General features: G+C 34.9%; 2 protein-coding genes, 1 long non-coding RNA gene and 1 other non-coding gene across 5 annotated transcripts; 3 read left to right on the top strand and 1 right to left on the bottom strand.

Annotated features, from left to right (window-relative positions):
- Positions 1 to 314: 314 nt before the first annotated feature.
- Positions 315 to 1,392, top strand: LOC147565553 (uncharacterized). Its single transcript, XR_015237295.1, has 3 exons — positions 315 to 382; positions 490 to 547; positions 1,207 to 1,392. It is a non-coding gene; the product is annotated as an uncharacterized LOC147565553 (long non-coding RNA).
- A 1,510-nt stretch (positions 1,393 to 2,902) lies between these two features.
- On the top strand, positions 2,903 to 13,039 carry LOC147565552 (glucomannan 4-beta-mannosyltransferase 9-like). Of its 2 annotated transcripts, none has more exons than XM_086652023.1 (9): positions 2,903 to 3,694; positions 3,829 to 3,927; positions 4,035 to 4,287; positions 10,588 to 10,698; positions 10,784 to 10,920; positions 11,230 to 11,343; positions 11,434 to 11,633; positions 11,727 to 11,933; positions 12,522 to 13,039. In XM_086652023.1, exons 1-9 carry the CDS (start codon positions 3,410 to 3,412, stop codon positions 12,682 to 12,684), a joined length of 1,569 nt encoding a protein of 522 aa, XP_086508149.1. In that variant the 5' UTR covers positions 2,903 to 3,409; the 3' UTR covers positions 12,685 to 13,039. The 2 variants fall into 2 exon arrangements, 1 of the variants encoding a protein (XP_086508149.1); XR_015230229.1 differs by having other exon boundaries at positions 2,955 to 3,694; positions 11,727 to 12,109; positions 12,170 to 13,039.
- A 308-nt stretch (positions 13,040 to 13,347) lies between these two features.
- On the top strand, positions 13,348 to 13,419 carry TRNAG-UCC (transfer RNA glycine (anticodon UCC)). Its single transcript has one exon. It is a non-coding gene; the product is annotated as a tRNA-Gly (tRNA).
- Positions 13,420 to 13,551: 132 nt separating this feature from the next.
- LOC147565550 (uncharacterized protein At4g22758-like) lies at positions 13,552 to 14,464 on the bottom strand. Its single transcript, XM_086667819.1, has 2 exons — positions 13,935 to 14,464; positions 13,552 to 13,831 (listed from the first exon to the last, which is right to left on the bottom strand). Exons 1-2 carry the CDS (start codon positions 14,365 to 14,367, stop codon positions 13,632 to 13,634), a joined length of 633 nt encoding a protein of 210 aa, XP_086523945.1. The 5' UTR covers positions 14,368 to 14,464; the 3' UTR covers positions 13,552 to 13,631.
- Between the last annotated feature and the right edge of the window lie 2,003 nt (positions 14,465 to 16,467).

The following is a 16,467-nucleotide window of genomic DNA, read 5'->3' as shown; positions in this document are numbered from 1 at the left end:
ATCTAATCCTTTTGGTTCAATCTAGAGAGCAATCACAAATCCCTAGAATAATTATACTTTATTAATACCCAGACTAACCTTTAGTCCTATATCTAAACAGTTATATATAAGATCAAAATCCGTTAAGATATTTTCCATTTTTATCTCACTGTTTCTCTCTCCAATCACGTTTTATATTAAGCAACCGTGATCTTCATTAGCTTTCTATAACCGAAACCTTCTGGTTTTGTCTCTCTCTCTACATCTTAACCGAAACCTTCTAGTTTTTCTCTCTCTCTCTCTCTCTCTCTCTACATCTTAATCGAAAATTCCTCCATTAAATCAGAAACCTTGTTTCATATTCATTTGAGTTGCTGAAATCATCTTCATCATTGTTAATCAGGTAAAACAAAAATCAATTTAAAAGTTTTCTGATCCTGTTTCAGTCTATTATAGTTGATTCTCTCTCCCTCTACATCTTAATCGACTGAAAATCTTCCATTAAAACAGAAAACTTGTTTCATATTCATTGGAGCTTCTGAAAATCATCTTCTTAATTGTTAATCAGGTAAACAAAATTCTTATTTACTGATTCTGTTTCAAATCGAGTATGTTATTATTGTCTTTCTCTCTCTCTTAAAGTTTCATTAATGTTTTTGATATTGATGAGATAATCCTTCATTACTGATTCCTACAAATCGAGTATACTTATTGTTGCAATCAATCATCATATCAGATAACTTTAGATTTGCAATTTAAGCCTAATGATATTCACACTTTTTCTTCAGATCTGGTTTTCAATCTGTACGGATTTATGAAACGTGCGTTTTTCGTACGGTTCCTAATAACAGAATTAACATTACATGTACTTTACCATAAATTATCATACTTTACCGTAAACTATGCAAACATCCCCCGTACGAGGTTTTTGAAAATGAGAACATGATATATGTATTTTCTAACAAATTATATATACTTTATCAGAAATATCATGAAACTTATATTATTGTCCATAAATTATGCGTAATTTATAGAACATTACGTATGTTTTAATCTCAAAACAGTACTCGTTTCATTATTAGAACAACTTCGCTTTATTTATGCAAATCTAGTGTACTTTGAAATAAATTATATATAATTTACATAAACGTTCATGTCATTTATTGTAAAAAATATGCTTTTCTATAAAATTTATATGTATTAATCTCTCTCCATTTGTTATCACAGATGGAGTTTCAAGTAGAATCATCAAATCAAAAAAAGCAAATCACACTGAAATCAGAGGGGTTGGATAAGATATTTACAGATGGAGTTTCAGGCAATATAGAATCAACACAGGGCATGATTTCAAATTCTTAAAAAATGATTTGAACCGTGTTACTGATGTGTGTCATGTTGAAGATAGCAAATGAAGCGTGCATGTGGGCACCATTGAAATGAGAATCCATGTTCATAACTGATTTTATTTCTTCGGTTACCGCATCTGCTATGTACTTCCGGTTCTATTTTTGACAATCTAATGAATAAAATTTTATTATTTTTGATAAATGTATCATTATGTTTCGTAAAGTTTGCATAATTTATTCTAAATTAGTCAAGTGTTTTCTTTTGTTTTCCCTTTCTTGGTGGCTGAGCTTGCTCCGACCTGTAATAAATATAAATGTTGCATAAAGCATAAACACTTAGATACAATATATATAACATTATACATAAATTATGCATTCTTTATCATAAATTACAAAAAGTAAGATTTTCAAATAAAACCCTAAACCCCAAAAATTACATTACATGTTTAATAAAGTATGCGTTCTTTGTTACTGAAATTTGTCTAAATCTCAAACAAAAGTAAGATTTTCAAATAAAAATTAGGTTTTTACCGATTATAAACCATTACCAAAACGATGAAATACAATATTTTCTGATCTATTCAAATTCGATTATTTAGGGTTTCGGTTTTGAAAAGATTTGAATCTGGATTTTGATTCCGAAACGGTTGAGAAAAGAGAGAAATGATTGATTCTATACACAGATTTAATAAAAGATGGAGACAAAGGATAGTATTTCATCGTTTTGATTCGAATTCGATGTGCGTACGATTGTTTAGGGTTTCGGTTTTGAAAAGATTTGAATCTGGATTTTGATTCCGAAACGGTTGAGAAGAGAGAGAAATGATTGATTCGTTGCTTTTATCAAATCCCATAAACCACGCTGGAAAAAGATGGAAAATACGCTTTAACCCCCGACTTCATTAACACCCGCGTGTTTTGAACGAGGGACATGGACGGTATGTATTTTGTAAAGTATGGATAATTTCGTCCATTAAGCAAAAGGACTAAATATCCATGTTTTGAGAAGATTGGATCATAAATCTTTTTAAAAGATTATTTTGGACCTTATACCCACGGACCCTTATATTAATTGGTGGAGATAGTTTTATTTTATATTTTAAAGTTGCATGCTTTTGGAATTTTATCGGTTTTATATCGTGTAAACAAATTTTATAAGTACATCATAGTTTTTGGATTAGTGGGTTACATTTAGATATTTTTTGACGAAAATTAATTTTAGCTAAAATCAAGTGGACTAACTAAGATTCGATACTTTCATATTAAAGAAAAGAAGAACCATAAAATTTAACATGCATGGATTAAAAGAACTCACCCGATCATAATCTTTAACGTTAAAATTAAAAAAATTCATTAGTTCAAAATTTATACTAGAAATGAAAAATTTTATTATTCTTGACATATAAATCTTTTCTCTATAGTGATAGACAACGACAAGTCTACTTACTTACCGTTGATATAACACTGAGTCACTAATTTCGTGACTTCTTTAGTAGTTTTTCGAAAATCATAGACTTAAAAATGGATAGCCAAACTTCACCCTAAATATAAGTTGGAGTATTCATTTTTTTCCTTTTAAATTAAGTAAAAGAAAAATTTGATTTAAAAACCTCAAAAAAAGAAAATTTTGATTGGTGGATCGGACGTACGTATTGCATTTGCCTAGCTCAAACAGAGGAGATGTTTAGAGAGAGAGAGAAACAGAGAAATTAGAGGAAATACCATAACTACTATAAAACCAAGATAGAAGTTGGAAGTTAAAAACACTATCTTTTCTAATATTCTCTCTCAAGACTCAAATTCTCTCTCTCACTCTCTCTCTCTTTCTCTCTAGCTAATCTCCAATTGGAGAAAAGCTAGAAAAGGGTAGAGATTTTGGGTGTTTTTGGGTTTCTTTCAAAGGAGTGAGGTCTGAATTTTGGGTTTCTTTCAATGGAGAAGGAGAGTAATTGAACTAGAACTGACAGCTTAGAGAGAGGAATAAATTCTTGGTTACTTCCATAAAGTTGATGCAGTTTTAGTTGATTCTATAATCCCCTGTTCTGTCTAAAGAAAGAGAGAGAGAGAGAGAGAGAGAGAGAGGTATGGATCGAGTCGATTCGACAGTGCAATTTGGGTTCATTTGGAACCAAATTAAAGAACCATTGATCATCCCATTAATGAAAGTTGCAGTTTTTTTGTGTTTGTTAATGTCTTTGATGTTATTGATTGAGAGGGTTTATATGGCTATTGTTATCATTTATGTGAAGTTATTTGGGAGAAAACTTGAGAAATGTTATAAATGGGAAGCCATTAAAGATGATCTTGAGATGGGTAATTCAGCTTATCCTATGGTTCTTGTTCAAATTCCTATGTACAATGAAAAGGAGGTCCATTTCCATCTCTCTCTCTCTCTCTCTCTCTCTCTCTCTCTCTCTCTCTCAAAATTCTCTCTGTTTCTCTCTACCCTGTTTTCATGTTTTTCTGGTTCATAATCCTGATTTCATTAAATGATCAAATCCAGGTTTACCAGCTTTCAATTGGAGCTGCATGTGGACTTTCATGGCCGTCCGATCGTATAATTATCCAAGTTCTTGACGATTCTACAGACCCATTAATCAAGGTTTTCTTCATAAACCCTAACAATTAAATATAGAAAAAGTTGATGTTTCCCCCCATTTTAATCCAAATTGAGTGAGATATGGAAATGGGTTTTTGTGATTTTGACAGAATTTGGTGGAATTGGAATGCCAAAGATGGGCAAGCAAAGGAATTAACATCAAATATGAAATAAGAGATAATCGAAATGGGTATAAAGCAGGAGCACTTAAAGAAGGAATGAAACGTAATTACGTTAAACAATGTGATTACGTTGCAATTTTCGATGCTGATTTTCAACCCGAACCTGATTTTTTATGGAGAACTATTCCTTTTCTTCTTCATAATCCTAAAGTTGGTCTTGTTCAAGCTCGTTGGGTTTTCGGTAATCTCTCTACTTTTTTGTTCTTCATTGTTTTGGATCTGACTCACTTAATTCGTCTAAATTTGAATTGTCTGATTTAAATGGATCAAAATCAATCCAAATCAGTCATTCAAATTGTCAGACGTCGTAACAAATATTCTCAAATCTGATTCGAGTTAATTTAAACTTCAGCCTGGACAAAAACTACCTTAACTCTCTATTCCCCTCTTTCTACCCTCCCCTTAATTACCCCTCTGACCCTCTCTCTAGTCTCTATACCCACTCATTGCTTTAGTGAAAATATGAGAAGTTAGAATCTCACTCAAATTAGGGTTTGAACTAGTGTGACAAATGAAGTGTCGGTGGTTTGCTTTTTGTTTTCATTTTCTACTTTTGAGTGAGTTGAGTCTTATGGTTTTATGTTGTCCATTTGTTCTTTAGTGTGGAGATTACACTTCTTCATGAATTCTGGGACCCTGATTTAATAACACCACCCGTCCCCAATATCAACTACTTATGATACATTAAATCTTAGCTTCTTTTTTCTTTAAAAGAAGGAAGAAAAACATTTTCTCTGTTTCTTGTTATAAAAAATACAGTTCTTTAATCGTATAAGTCATCATCGTAGTTTCTGAAATGGTCCGTGACTCAATAGGATTTGTGAGAGAGGATGTTGTTAGGAAAAATAACCTAATTAACTTGTTCAAGAATATGAAGATAAACGATGCGAAAGTAAAAGTAAAGACACCAAGATTATTTAACGTGGCAAAAAACCCCTCCAAACTAGAAGGTAAAAAACCACGGGACCTAGTCCAGAAATCTTCCACTATAATTAAATAATGGGTTACACAACTCTTCACCAAACCTATGGTGGATAAACTGAACAAAGAAACAAAGAAATAGAAATCTCTTACTCCTTAGGATTTGAACAAATCCTAGATTACTAAAGGTTGAAGAAGATAACCACAAACTAAATTGCTTCACAAGATTAATAATCTTCTTTTCTTCAAACCAATATTCTGCTCTTTCAATCTCTCTTGAAAGAACCACTTCAGAAATCTCTCTTTCTCTGACTTCTCTTTGTTCTGGAAGTTGTTGTGTATAATCTCTTCCCTTTCATTCCCTATTTATAATAATAAATAAGGAGGTTTACCAATAGAAATAGGAATTCCTTTTTAGGCTTGAAAAAATAGAAACTTCTATTTTTTCCCCAAACAAGGAATAAGGGAAATCCTATTCCAACTAGGAGTCCTTTAATTATAAGGAGGGACCCCAACAAACTCCCCCTCCCGACTTATGAAGAGGGACCTACCATCCCCAAACCTGCAACACTGCTACATAGCTCATGTTTGCCTTTGGGTAATGGTTTTGTCATCATATCTGAACCATTGTCGTCAGTATGGATTTTCTCGATCTTCAACACCTTTTCTTCAAGAACATCTTGGATCCACTGGTATCTCACATTTATATGCTTGGACTTGGAATGGAAACTAGAATTCTTACTGAGGTGGATGGCACTTTGACTGTCGCAATGAATAACATAATTATTCTGTTTCATACCAAGTTCTTCTAACAGCCTCTTCATCCATAACATCTCTTTGCAACATTCTGTAATGGCAATATATTCTGCCTCTGTAGTAGATAAAGCTACACACTTTTGTAATTTAGATTGCCATGACACTGCTCCCCCTGAAAATGTAAATAAGTAGCCTGATGTGGACCTTTTAAAGTCTACATCTCCTGCCATGTCTGCATCTGTGTAACCGACTAATACTGGCTTATCATTACCAAAACATATACGAGCTTTAGACGTACCTCTAAGATACTTCAGAATCCACTTCACTGCTAACCAATGCTCTTTGCCTGGATTAGCAAGAAATCTGCTTACTACTCCAACTGCAAATGCAATGTCTGGTCTTGTACACACCATTGCATACATCAAGCTTCCTACAGCTGAAGCATAAGGAATTTTCTCCATTTCTTCTTTCTCACTTCTAGTTGATGGACACTGATCACGAGTCAACTTGAAGTGACTGGCTAATGGACAACTCACTGGTTTTGTTTTGTCCATATTGAACCTTTCTAGAACCTTCTCGATGTATCTTTCTTGTGATAGCCAAAGTTTTCCAGCTTTTCTATCACGAGAGATATGCATGCCAAGAATTTGTTTTGCTGGACCCAAGTCTTTCATATCGAAATACTTGTTTAGTTCCTTCTTTAACCTGCTAATTTTATTAGCATCCTGACCAACAATCAACATATCATCAACATAAAGTAGAAGTATAATCAAATCTCCATCAGGAAATTTATGAACGAAAACACAATGATCTGAAGCCGTCCTGTGATACCCTTGATCCTTCATGAATGATTCAAACTTTTTGTACCACTGTCTTGGTGCTTGTTTTAGCCCATATAAACTCTTCTCTAACTTACAAACCAAGTGTTCCTTACCTTTAACTTCAAACCCTGTTGGTTGTTCCATATACACATCTTCCTCCAAGTCACCATGAAGGAAAGCGGTCTTGACATCTAGTTGTTCAATTTCTAGGTTCATACTTGCAGCCAATCCCAATACTAACCGTATAGAGGACATCTTCACCACCGGAGAGAAAATCTCATCAAAATCAATACCCTTCTTCTGCCCAAATCCTTTCACCACTAGGCGTGCCTTATACCGTGGTTGTGAATTTCTTTCTTCGGTTTTGATTTTGAAAACCCACTTATTTTTAAGAATTTTCTTATTCTTAGGTTTTTCAACCAACTTAAAAGTGTTGTTCTTATGCAATGATTCAATCTCATCTTGCATAGCTTTCAACCACTCCTTCTTGTGTTCATCATCTATGGCTTCTTCATAACACTGTGGTTCTCCACTATCTGTAACCATCACATACTCGTGTGGAGGATACTTGGTAGATGGTGCTCTATCCCTAGTCGATCTTCTCAATTCAACTGGTGGTTCATGTTGAACTTCCATTCCTTGCTCAACATCATCACCCATAGGAACATCTTCATGAGCTTCATCTTCATGATTTTGTTCTTCACCTGCATTATCATGCATAACCTTAGAAGAGATATGTGGATCTAGATCAATAAGATCATTACTATGATTCTCATGCTTCTCAACTTTCCCGAAGTCCTCAATAGTTTGATTTTCAAGAAAGACCACATCTCTACTTCTAATAATCTTCTTATCGACTGGATCCCATAACCTATATCCGAATTTCTCATCTGCATACCCTAAAAAGATGCATTGCTTGGCTTTATCATCAAGCTTTGCTCTTTGATCTTTAGGTATATGCACAAAAGCCCTGCAACCAAACACCCTTAAGTGTTCATAACTGACTTCTTTCCCAGCCCACACTCTCTCAGCTACATCTCCATCTAATGGTGCTGAAGGTGATAAATTAATCAGATAACATGCAGTACGCATTGCTTCACCCCAGAAGCTTTTAGGCAGCTTTGCTTCTGAGAGCATACATCTGATCCTCTCCACAATCGTGCGGTTCATGCGTTCTGCTACACCATTTTGTTGTGGAGTTTTGGGAACTGTCTGTTCATGTCGAATACCATGGGTTTTGCAGTACTCTTCAAACGACCCGATGTATTCTCCTCCATTGTCAGTGCGAATGCACTTCAATGATTTTCCTGTCTCCCGTTCTACCATGTTGTGGAAATTCTTGAAAACTGCAAGTACCTGATCTTTGGTCTTTATGGCATATGCCCAAACTTTCCTGGAAGCATCATCTATAAAAGTAACAAAATACAAAGCACCACCAAGTGTTTTGACCTTTAAAGGTCCACAAACGTCAGAATAAACAAGCTCCAAAACACTGGATTTTCTTTCAGATGCATTCCTTTGAAAAGAAACTCTATGTTGCTTTCCTACTAAACAATGAGAACAAGTGTTTAAATTTATACCTTTTACGTTCGGTAAGTCTTGTCGTTTAGCAAGGATTTGAAGTCCTTTCTCGCTCATGTGCCCGAGTCTTCTATGCCAAAGATCAGTGGAAGAATCTTTTTCAACTGCATTCAATTCTCCTTTACACAGTTTTACTTGAGTCCTGTATAAAGTACAACACTTCTTCCCTCTTGCTATCACCATTGACCCTTTTGTGAGCTTCCACTTTCCATCACCAAAGTGACTGTGGTACCCTTCATCATCTAATACTCCGGTAGAGATTAGGTTATATCGAAGATCTGGTATATGCCTCACATTCTTAAGAATCAATGTACTCCCTGTGCTCGTCTCAATTTTCACTTCTCCAATTCCTACGATTTTTGAGAAACCTAAGTTTCCCATCCTGACTTTGCCAAGGTCACCAGTTCTGTAAGAGTTAAAGAAATCCTTACATGGAATAGCATGATACGAAGCACCTGAGTCAACCAACCATGTTGTTTCTGGTTCTGACTCAGTCATACTTAAGCAAGTGTCTCCACAACCTGAGAGTAAGATAATGTCATCACCTGAGGCAACTGCCGCAACATTATCTTGTTTTTCATCATCCTTTTTATTTTCCTTCTTTGGTTTCCTGCAATCACTCTTGTAATGACCCATTTTTCCACAACCAAAACATCTAACTTCTTTCTTTGGTTTTGATCTCCCCCTTGACTTATCACGGTTATGAGGTTTTCTACTTTTACCTCTCCCCCGTCTTTCTGTAACAAGTGCCTCTGAATGAGACTCGTCTGACGATGATTTCCTTCTTGTTTCTTCATTCAACAAACTACCTGTTACGTGATTCATACGCATTATGCCATCAGGAGCAGAATTGCTAAGAGACACCACCAATGTCTCCCAACTATCTGGTAAAGAATTTAGAAGAAGTAAGGCCTGCAACTCATCATCCAAAACTAACTTCATTGCAGAAAGCTGGTTTACTAGACTTTTCATCTCATTCAAGTGTTGAGCAATTGAGGTTCCTTCTTTATATTGTAATTTTCCTAGCTTTCTGAACAAGTAAGCCTTTTTGGCAGCTGTCTTTTGATCATATAATTCTTCTAATTTCCTCCATAGACTATAAGCGGAAGTCTCCGTTGATACATGATGAAAAACACTGGGTTCTACCCATTGTCGAATAAATCCAACAACCTTACGATCTAATACCTTCCAGTCTTCTTCATCTATCTTCATCGGTTTTGTACCGTGATTTTCAATGGGTGCAGCTAGGTCTTTGCAGTATAACAAATCTTCCATTTTTGCTTTCCACATCAAGTAGTTTTCTCCATCTAAACTAATCATGCGATTAGTATTCACTTCCATATTTCTGAACAATAAATCCAACCTTAGCTCTGGTACCACTTGTTAGGAAAAATAACCTAATTAACTTGTTCAAGAATATGAAGATAAACGATGCGAAAGTAAAAGTAAAGACACCAAGATTATTTAACGTGGCAAAAAACCCCTCCAAACTAGAAGGTAAAAAACCACGGGACCTAGTCCAGAAATCTTCCACTATAATTAAATAATGGGTTACACAACTCTTCACCAAACCTATGGTGGATAAACTGAACAAAGAAACAAAGAAATAGAAATCTCTTACTCCTTAGGATTTGAACAAATCCTAGATTACTAAAGGTTGAAGAAGATAACCACAAACTAAATTGCTTCACAAGATTAATAATCTTCTTTTCTTCAAACCAATATTCTGCTCTTTCAATCTCTCTTGAAAGAACCACTTCAGAAATCTCTCTTTCTCTGACTTCTCTTTGTTCTGGAAGTTGTTGTGTATAATCTCTTCCCTTTCATTCCCTATTTATAATAATAAATAAGGAGGTTTACCAATAGAAATAGGAATTCCTTTTTAGGCTTGAAAAAATAGAAACTTCTATTTTTTCCCCAAACAAGGAATAAGGGAAATCCTATTCCAACTAGGAGTCCTTTAATTATAAGGAGGGACCCCAACAGATGTTGCATTTTTTGACGGTTGGACACCTGTACACTATGTAGAGATGGGTTCCGTTGAATCCAACTTTCTATACACATCTCTCATGTGAAGCGTCTACGTGTATAAATTACTTGAGTTCCATTTTACTAAAGTGACATCATCTGGCTTTGACTTGAGTTGTGATGTCGCTATAAATTTCTTAGATGATCTTCGATAATTAGTTTGATAGAAAATTAATTGTTAAGAAAGGGCTGCAACTATTTAGAATTTTTACTCAAATATTACTTAAAGACATATTTACACTGAAATAAATGGTAGGGTAACCCATGGTGGTGGATGTTTTAAATAACTCCATCCACAATCCACCTAACTTTTTTGTTTTTTTCAATTTTAAGCTATTTGTCAAATATAAGTGGTTTTCCTGACGGTTTTGCAGTTAACGCCGACGAGTGCTTAATGACTAGAATGCAAGAAATGTCATTAGACTATCATTTCACAGTGGAACAAGAGGTCGGATCATCGACTTACGCCTTCTTCGGGTTTAACGGTAAACCATTTATCTTAATTTATTAATAAACAACTTTTCTGTATGTTCTTATTTACCCTTATTAAATGTTTTTATTACGATATAGGGACTGCCGGAGTGTGGAGAACTGCAGCTATTGTGGAGGCTGGTGGATGGAATGACAGGACTACAGTTGAAGACATGGATTTAGCCGTCCGTGCTAGTCTCAAGGGCTGGAAATTTGTTTACTTGGGAGATCTCAAGGTATTCTCATAACAGGGGTATTATGGTCATTCTTTTTATATAACATTATCACACAAACTACTTAACTAGGTTTTGGCTGTTTCCGTCCAGAGATGGGTCTATATTAGTAGATTCAAGAAAATAGAGGTGTAGTCTAAATATTACCATTAATAGAAGGCCCAACATCAAATTGTTCGCTCATTAACCATATTGGATTTCTGCCTAGAATCTGGCTGGAATGTTTTATTCTCTAACACTACTCTAATAGATAATGTGTACCAAGTGGAACTAAGAATCAAAATTGTAACAATTTTAAGGGTTACTATGTAGGTGAAAAATGAATTGCCAAGTACTTTTAAGGCTTACCGCTATCAACAACATCGATGGTCGTGTGGTCCGGCTAACTTGTTTAGGAAAATGGCAATGGAGATTGTGAGAAGTAAGGTATGTTTCAAAACTTGGGTCTTCGTCTCCCTTTCTTATTGATTTTTCTGATATTTTAGATTAAGATTCTTTGTTTCTCTATGGTTGCAGAATGTCAATTTGTGGAAGAAGTTTTATGTTATATACAACTTCTTCTTTGTTAGAAAGATCGTAGCACATTTGGTCACATTCATTTTTTACTGCGTCCTGATTCCGTTAACGGTGTTGATTCCTGAAGTTGAGATCCCCAAATGGGGAGCTGTTTATATCCCAGCCGTAATTACCATCCTTAATGCCATTGGAACTCTAAGGTTTGTGGTTTTTCTATCCACCGAAACAAACGAAAAGAACTACTATATTCTATGGAAATTGAATTTCTTTTCCATATATTTTTGTTGTTCCAGGTCTGCTCACCTAATAATCTTTTGGATCCTATTTGAGAATGTCATGGCTTTACATCGGGTTAAAGCGTTGTTCATTGGTTTATTAGAAGCTAAAAGAGTAAATGAATGGATTGTAACGGAGAAATTGGGCGATGCTCTCAAGATCAAAGCAACAACGAAATCATCCGCTAGAAAACCTCTTCAATGGCTTCATAGAATAGGAGAGAGGTAAACTATCTTTTATATCTTAAACTCTTTAACACTCTTCAAACAAACTAAAAAATATGGAATCAATAAGCTCTAGGGCCAACATCGAAAAGTCGTTTTAGTTATTAGTTCACGAAGATAAACCATTTTAGAACCTTAATATAAAAAAAAAATAGAGTTATGAACTGATATGAAAGGCGATTATTTTATGGGTGCTACCGTAACAAATAGACTGAGTTAACAAAACTTTGAAAAAGGTGGTCAAACTGAAATGTTAGAAAAAGTAAGGGGCTAGACGGATGAGTTGCTCACAGCTAAGGAGCTAACAAAGAATTGACCCAAAATAAATTACTACCTGAGACTCTGAGAGTGTTTTGAAAATGATTTGAACCTCCAACCACTTACACAGAAACTACACTCTAAACCACTGAGATAGCATTTTAGTCTCATCTATATTCTATTGAAAAGATTTGTCCCATTCTCGTCGATTAGACCGTGACTTTAAAGCTCAAAGCAAAAAAATTGTTGCTTTGGGCCTTAGTCGGGCATGTATGGACTAACGATGTTAACCATATTTATCTGATTGTTTTGTGTGGAAAACATTTACAGACTCCACCTTCTTGAAGTAGTTGTCGGAAGCTTTCTATTCGTTTGTGCTTGCTATGATTTTGCAATGGGGAAGAACAATTACTTCATATATCTCTTCTTCCAAGCTGGTGCATTCTTAATAATGGGGTTTGGGTATGTTGGTATAGTAGTCCCCAACTCTTAGCAAATTTAACATTGCATAATGCCTATTGGTACAAAAAATGGGTTTGTTATGGTCCGGAAATATCTGTATGTTTAAGCTTGTAAGAAAGAACACAAAATGTTTGGTTCATGCCTTCATGGTATATAATTTTTTTTGTGATAAAAGAAAAGATCAAAAGAAAAACTTAGAAGAGAACACCCAAAATTCAATACTGCACGGGGAGAAGAAGAAGAAGAAGAAGAAGAAGAAGAAGAAGAAGAAGAGAACGAGTAAAAGAAATTTGAAATGCTAAAGAAGTGTGAGAGTGTTTATATTGTTGTAATTAAACTTTCAAATTTGGGTTATTTGATATTTAGATTGTTTTGTTTGATCGTCATTCTTATGTTGTTTTGTGTTTGAGCAAGGTATAAACTTTACGGGCACAGAAATATTTTAAAATCTGAATTTATTTCTGTAGATGGAATTGTAAGTAGTGTGACCTCCAGTTTCATTGGGAGAACATTTATTCTATAATCATGTTTGACGAGCATGAATGAAATGTGATTACAAAAAATTACATTCCAAAATAGTGTTTGTTATGCGAGAATACATTACGAATCGCATTCCCAGCGATACATGATTCCTCTTAAGAGGGGAATTTAAAATTCCTATGGGTGAGAGTGATGGTAACGGTTTGGCATGAAAGCGTTTGTAGTCCAACGGTTAGGATAATTGCCTTCCAAGCAATAGACCCGGGTTCGACTCCCGGCAAACGCACTTTTTAATTTTTTTTTATCCAAAGAACTTTCCTAATAAGTTGAAGAGAAAACAAAAGGAAATTTTCAAAAAGAGAAAAACTATAGGTCAAATGAAAATTGGCACATTTGGATCAAATACAGTCATTCCCCATAAGAAATTTGCATTATTATATATATTCAAATCTTAATTGTTTGTACAAATTATCAAGTTCTAATAAATAACATAAGTAACTATAGACTCAAAATAAAGAAATCTATGAACTTGCACCATGGGAGATCTGTCTCTGGTTCCTTCTTTACTTGTTTGGAGCATGAGACACTAGACGAAGATTCGGCAACATGAGCAGCAGAAGCAACAACACTTTTCTTGCTTGGGCACATAAAGAAGTTCCTTGATCCAAGTGTTATTAGCTTCTCATCTCTACCCAAACCTATCAAACAATTAATAAACAGATTTAAGTTAGTCAAACCACCGATTAAAAATCAGACCGACAGTTAAAATAGCAAAACAAAATAATACTAGTAACTACTTACTTTCTAATGTGAATTGAGAATAATGGAGACTGAAATCACAAGGATTGGTAGTTGACAAACAAGGTCTTCTTCCTTCCTTGTCGTACTTCTTTATCACCGCCGCTACAAGATCTTCCACCGTTGACTCTTCTGACATAATCACGTGTACCGTTCCTAAACTTCTTTGTACGTTGACATTGAGAAGTAACTTCGTTAGCCTCTTAGGCTTATTAGATTCATCAATCGATGATGATGATAAAAATGATGAAGTATGATAACCCGAGAGCAAGTTAGGATCGGTTTTTGGTCGGCGAAGAAGACTCTGACTGGTCGGATTTTTGTTGTGAACATGAAAAGATACCGATTTCCCACTAATTGATTTTCCCTTCTTATCTTGATGATGATGATTTTCTACTACTTGACGATGATTTTTCGAAGAAGAAGAAGTATTCATGGTAGGGATAATGATGGAGAATAATTACAGACTAGTTTCTCTCTCTCTTTGTAGGTTATCTGAATTTGCGGAAACGAATGAATCTAGGGCGAGAAAAGATGAGGGGAAGTGGAGAAGATAACATAATAATTGGGAGTATTGTTTAGTTTCAATGAGATTATTTATAAAGAGAAGAGATTAGATCAGGGAAAGTTGGAGTCAGAAAAATAGAAAGAAAGAAGTTTCTAAAAAAAAATAGAAAGAAAGAAGAGTTGAGATTCTGTTTCCATCATTATTTGTTATGGTAACCGGCTATAGCGGGTAAATGTTAGGCACGTGAGGTTAGTTAGAGTGTGGAAAGGATAAACTAAAAAATAAAAGGAAAGTGAAGGTCCGGTGAAGATGGTCAAAACGGTCGAAAAGAGGTAGGGGTGGCAATGTTTACCATGTGGTTTTTTTTTTTTGTTAAAAGAATTTACCATGTGGTTGTCCGGCGGAAATGAGTAAGATTTGGGACCCCAACATTACACTAGTTTAATTTCAATTTGGTCCACAATTTGTAATTTCAAAAAATTTGGCTTCCATAAATGTCTAAACACTCTAATTTGGTCCCAAAGACTATAATTCTATCATTCAAATTTAAAAGTTAAATTTTCCTTTTTGTTTTATCCATTTTTCAACTCCCTAGTACTCTTTCTTGTTAGCTAGATTTAGTCGTCGGGTGGGGCAACGACAGATCATTTCTAGAAATCTACAAAAAAAAAAAAAAAAAAACTTCCTTTGACCACCACCACCGAAATCTCTCTGTTGCTTCATCTATGGAATTTTAGTTTGTGAAGCAACCTCGTAGATCCATGGGGTTTCTGTTCTGAGAGATAGGGGAAGACGAGAGTGAAAATTTGGCGGCTGCAGTGATTAGATGATGGTGGGGTTGGTGAGAGTAAAAAACGACAATTGAAGGAAATAAATATTGTTGAAGGTACTGATAATGGTCAACCAACCGTTGTCGGCTACTTTTCTTACGACTAAATCTGGTGAACAAGAAAGAGAGATGATTAGAAGAGAAAGATTTTAAGATAAGGGAGAAAAGGAAAGAAATACGGACTAATAGTTGAGGTCGACTAGCAAAGCCATGGTAATGAGGCCAAATTTGGAAATTAGATAACTAGAGGACCAAATTTCTTAATTTGTCACAATTTGAGGGTTAAATTGGAATTTATCTTTACTATTCTATAACACAAGTTACACAACCCATGGTAAAGATATCAAATCCTGACTAAACTAAAGTGTTTTTTTTTTTCTTATTATGTGAATATTACTCATTTACTGTTTCAATCTGAAAAGTACGCAAATTGACTTATAATCTATTCAGACGACGCAGACAAACATATAATCTTGAGAACCAATTTAGACCGTGAATCATATTCAAACTAATACAAAGCGAGAAACTACCTAATTGCGAACTCTCTTCAACAGAGCAAAAAAATAAATAAATGTGAGGTAAAATAATGAAAGACATGAACCAGATACAACAAAGCAGTAAGAACTTGGTCATCCCACCCGACTTCAAGTCAAAATAAATCCAAGTGATATACAGATGTCTTGAATGGAGAGGGACCAAACTTCTCCCGGTGGCCCCTAGTAAATAGAAATGTGTTCAATGAATCTTCAATTAACATATTCTATTCTAGATGGTGTAGAAGATGTCCCAATAATTGGGGCCAAGTGTCACACACTATATGTTTGTACTCATAGGAAACGGGCTTAGTTTATTAACGTACGTCAACAAGACCCACCACTGTTGTGCCCCCAACTTCTTGTTATGCATGTAATTCTATCATCTAAGAGAACTTTCCATAGATTTTTTTTCTATTTGAGAAACCGACTACGATCTATGTTCGTCGTTACAAGACATTAATACATAATGAAGATGTGATAAACAGGATAACCGCCTACGTTGAACTTATGATGAAAGAGGCTTAAAATCCAACAACATGAAATAGGTCTAAATCTGAGAACCTAAACCCGACAAACTTATAGCATTATTTATACTTTTAATAACCGAAGTTCAATAACTATGGATCTCATCCTTCCGTGGGAATCAAACCTAGAACCTCCAGG

The sequence above is a fragment of the Eschscholzia californica genome, unplaced genomic scaffold, assembly GCF_041429995.1.
Source record: "Eschscholzia californica isolate CP2 unplaced genomic scaffold, dmEscCali1.0.p SCAF_1, whole genome shotgun sequence".
NCBI lineage: Eukaryota > Viridiplantae > Streptophyta > Magnoliopsida > Ranunculales > Papaveraceae > Eschscholzia > Eschscholzia californica.
This window is presented reverse-complemented; position numbering and strand designations above follow the sequence as displayed.

Coding starts and splice junctions, on each gene's coding strand:
- LOC147565552 (XM_086652023.1), top strand. CDS start 3,410: ATGGATCGAGTCGATTCGACAGTGCAATTTGGGTTCATTTGGAACCAA. Junction 11,344..11,433: donor TGGAGATTGTGAGAAGTAAG/GTATGTTTCAAA, acceptor CTATGGTTGCAG/AATGTCAATTTGTGGAAGAA. Junction 11,934..12,521: donor CTTCATAGAATAGGAGAGAG/GTAAACTATCTT, acceptor AAACATTTACAG/ACTCCACCTTCTTGAAGTAG.
- LOC147565550 (XM_086667819.1), bottom strand. CDS start 14,367: ATGAATACTTCTTCTTCTTCGAAAAATCATCGTCAAGTAGTAGAAAAT. Junction 13,832..13,934: donor TTCTCAATTCACATTAGAAA/GTAAGTAGTTAC, acceptor ATTGTTTGATAG/GTTTGGGTAGAGATGAGAAG.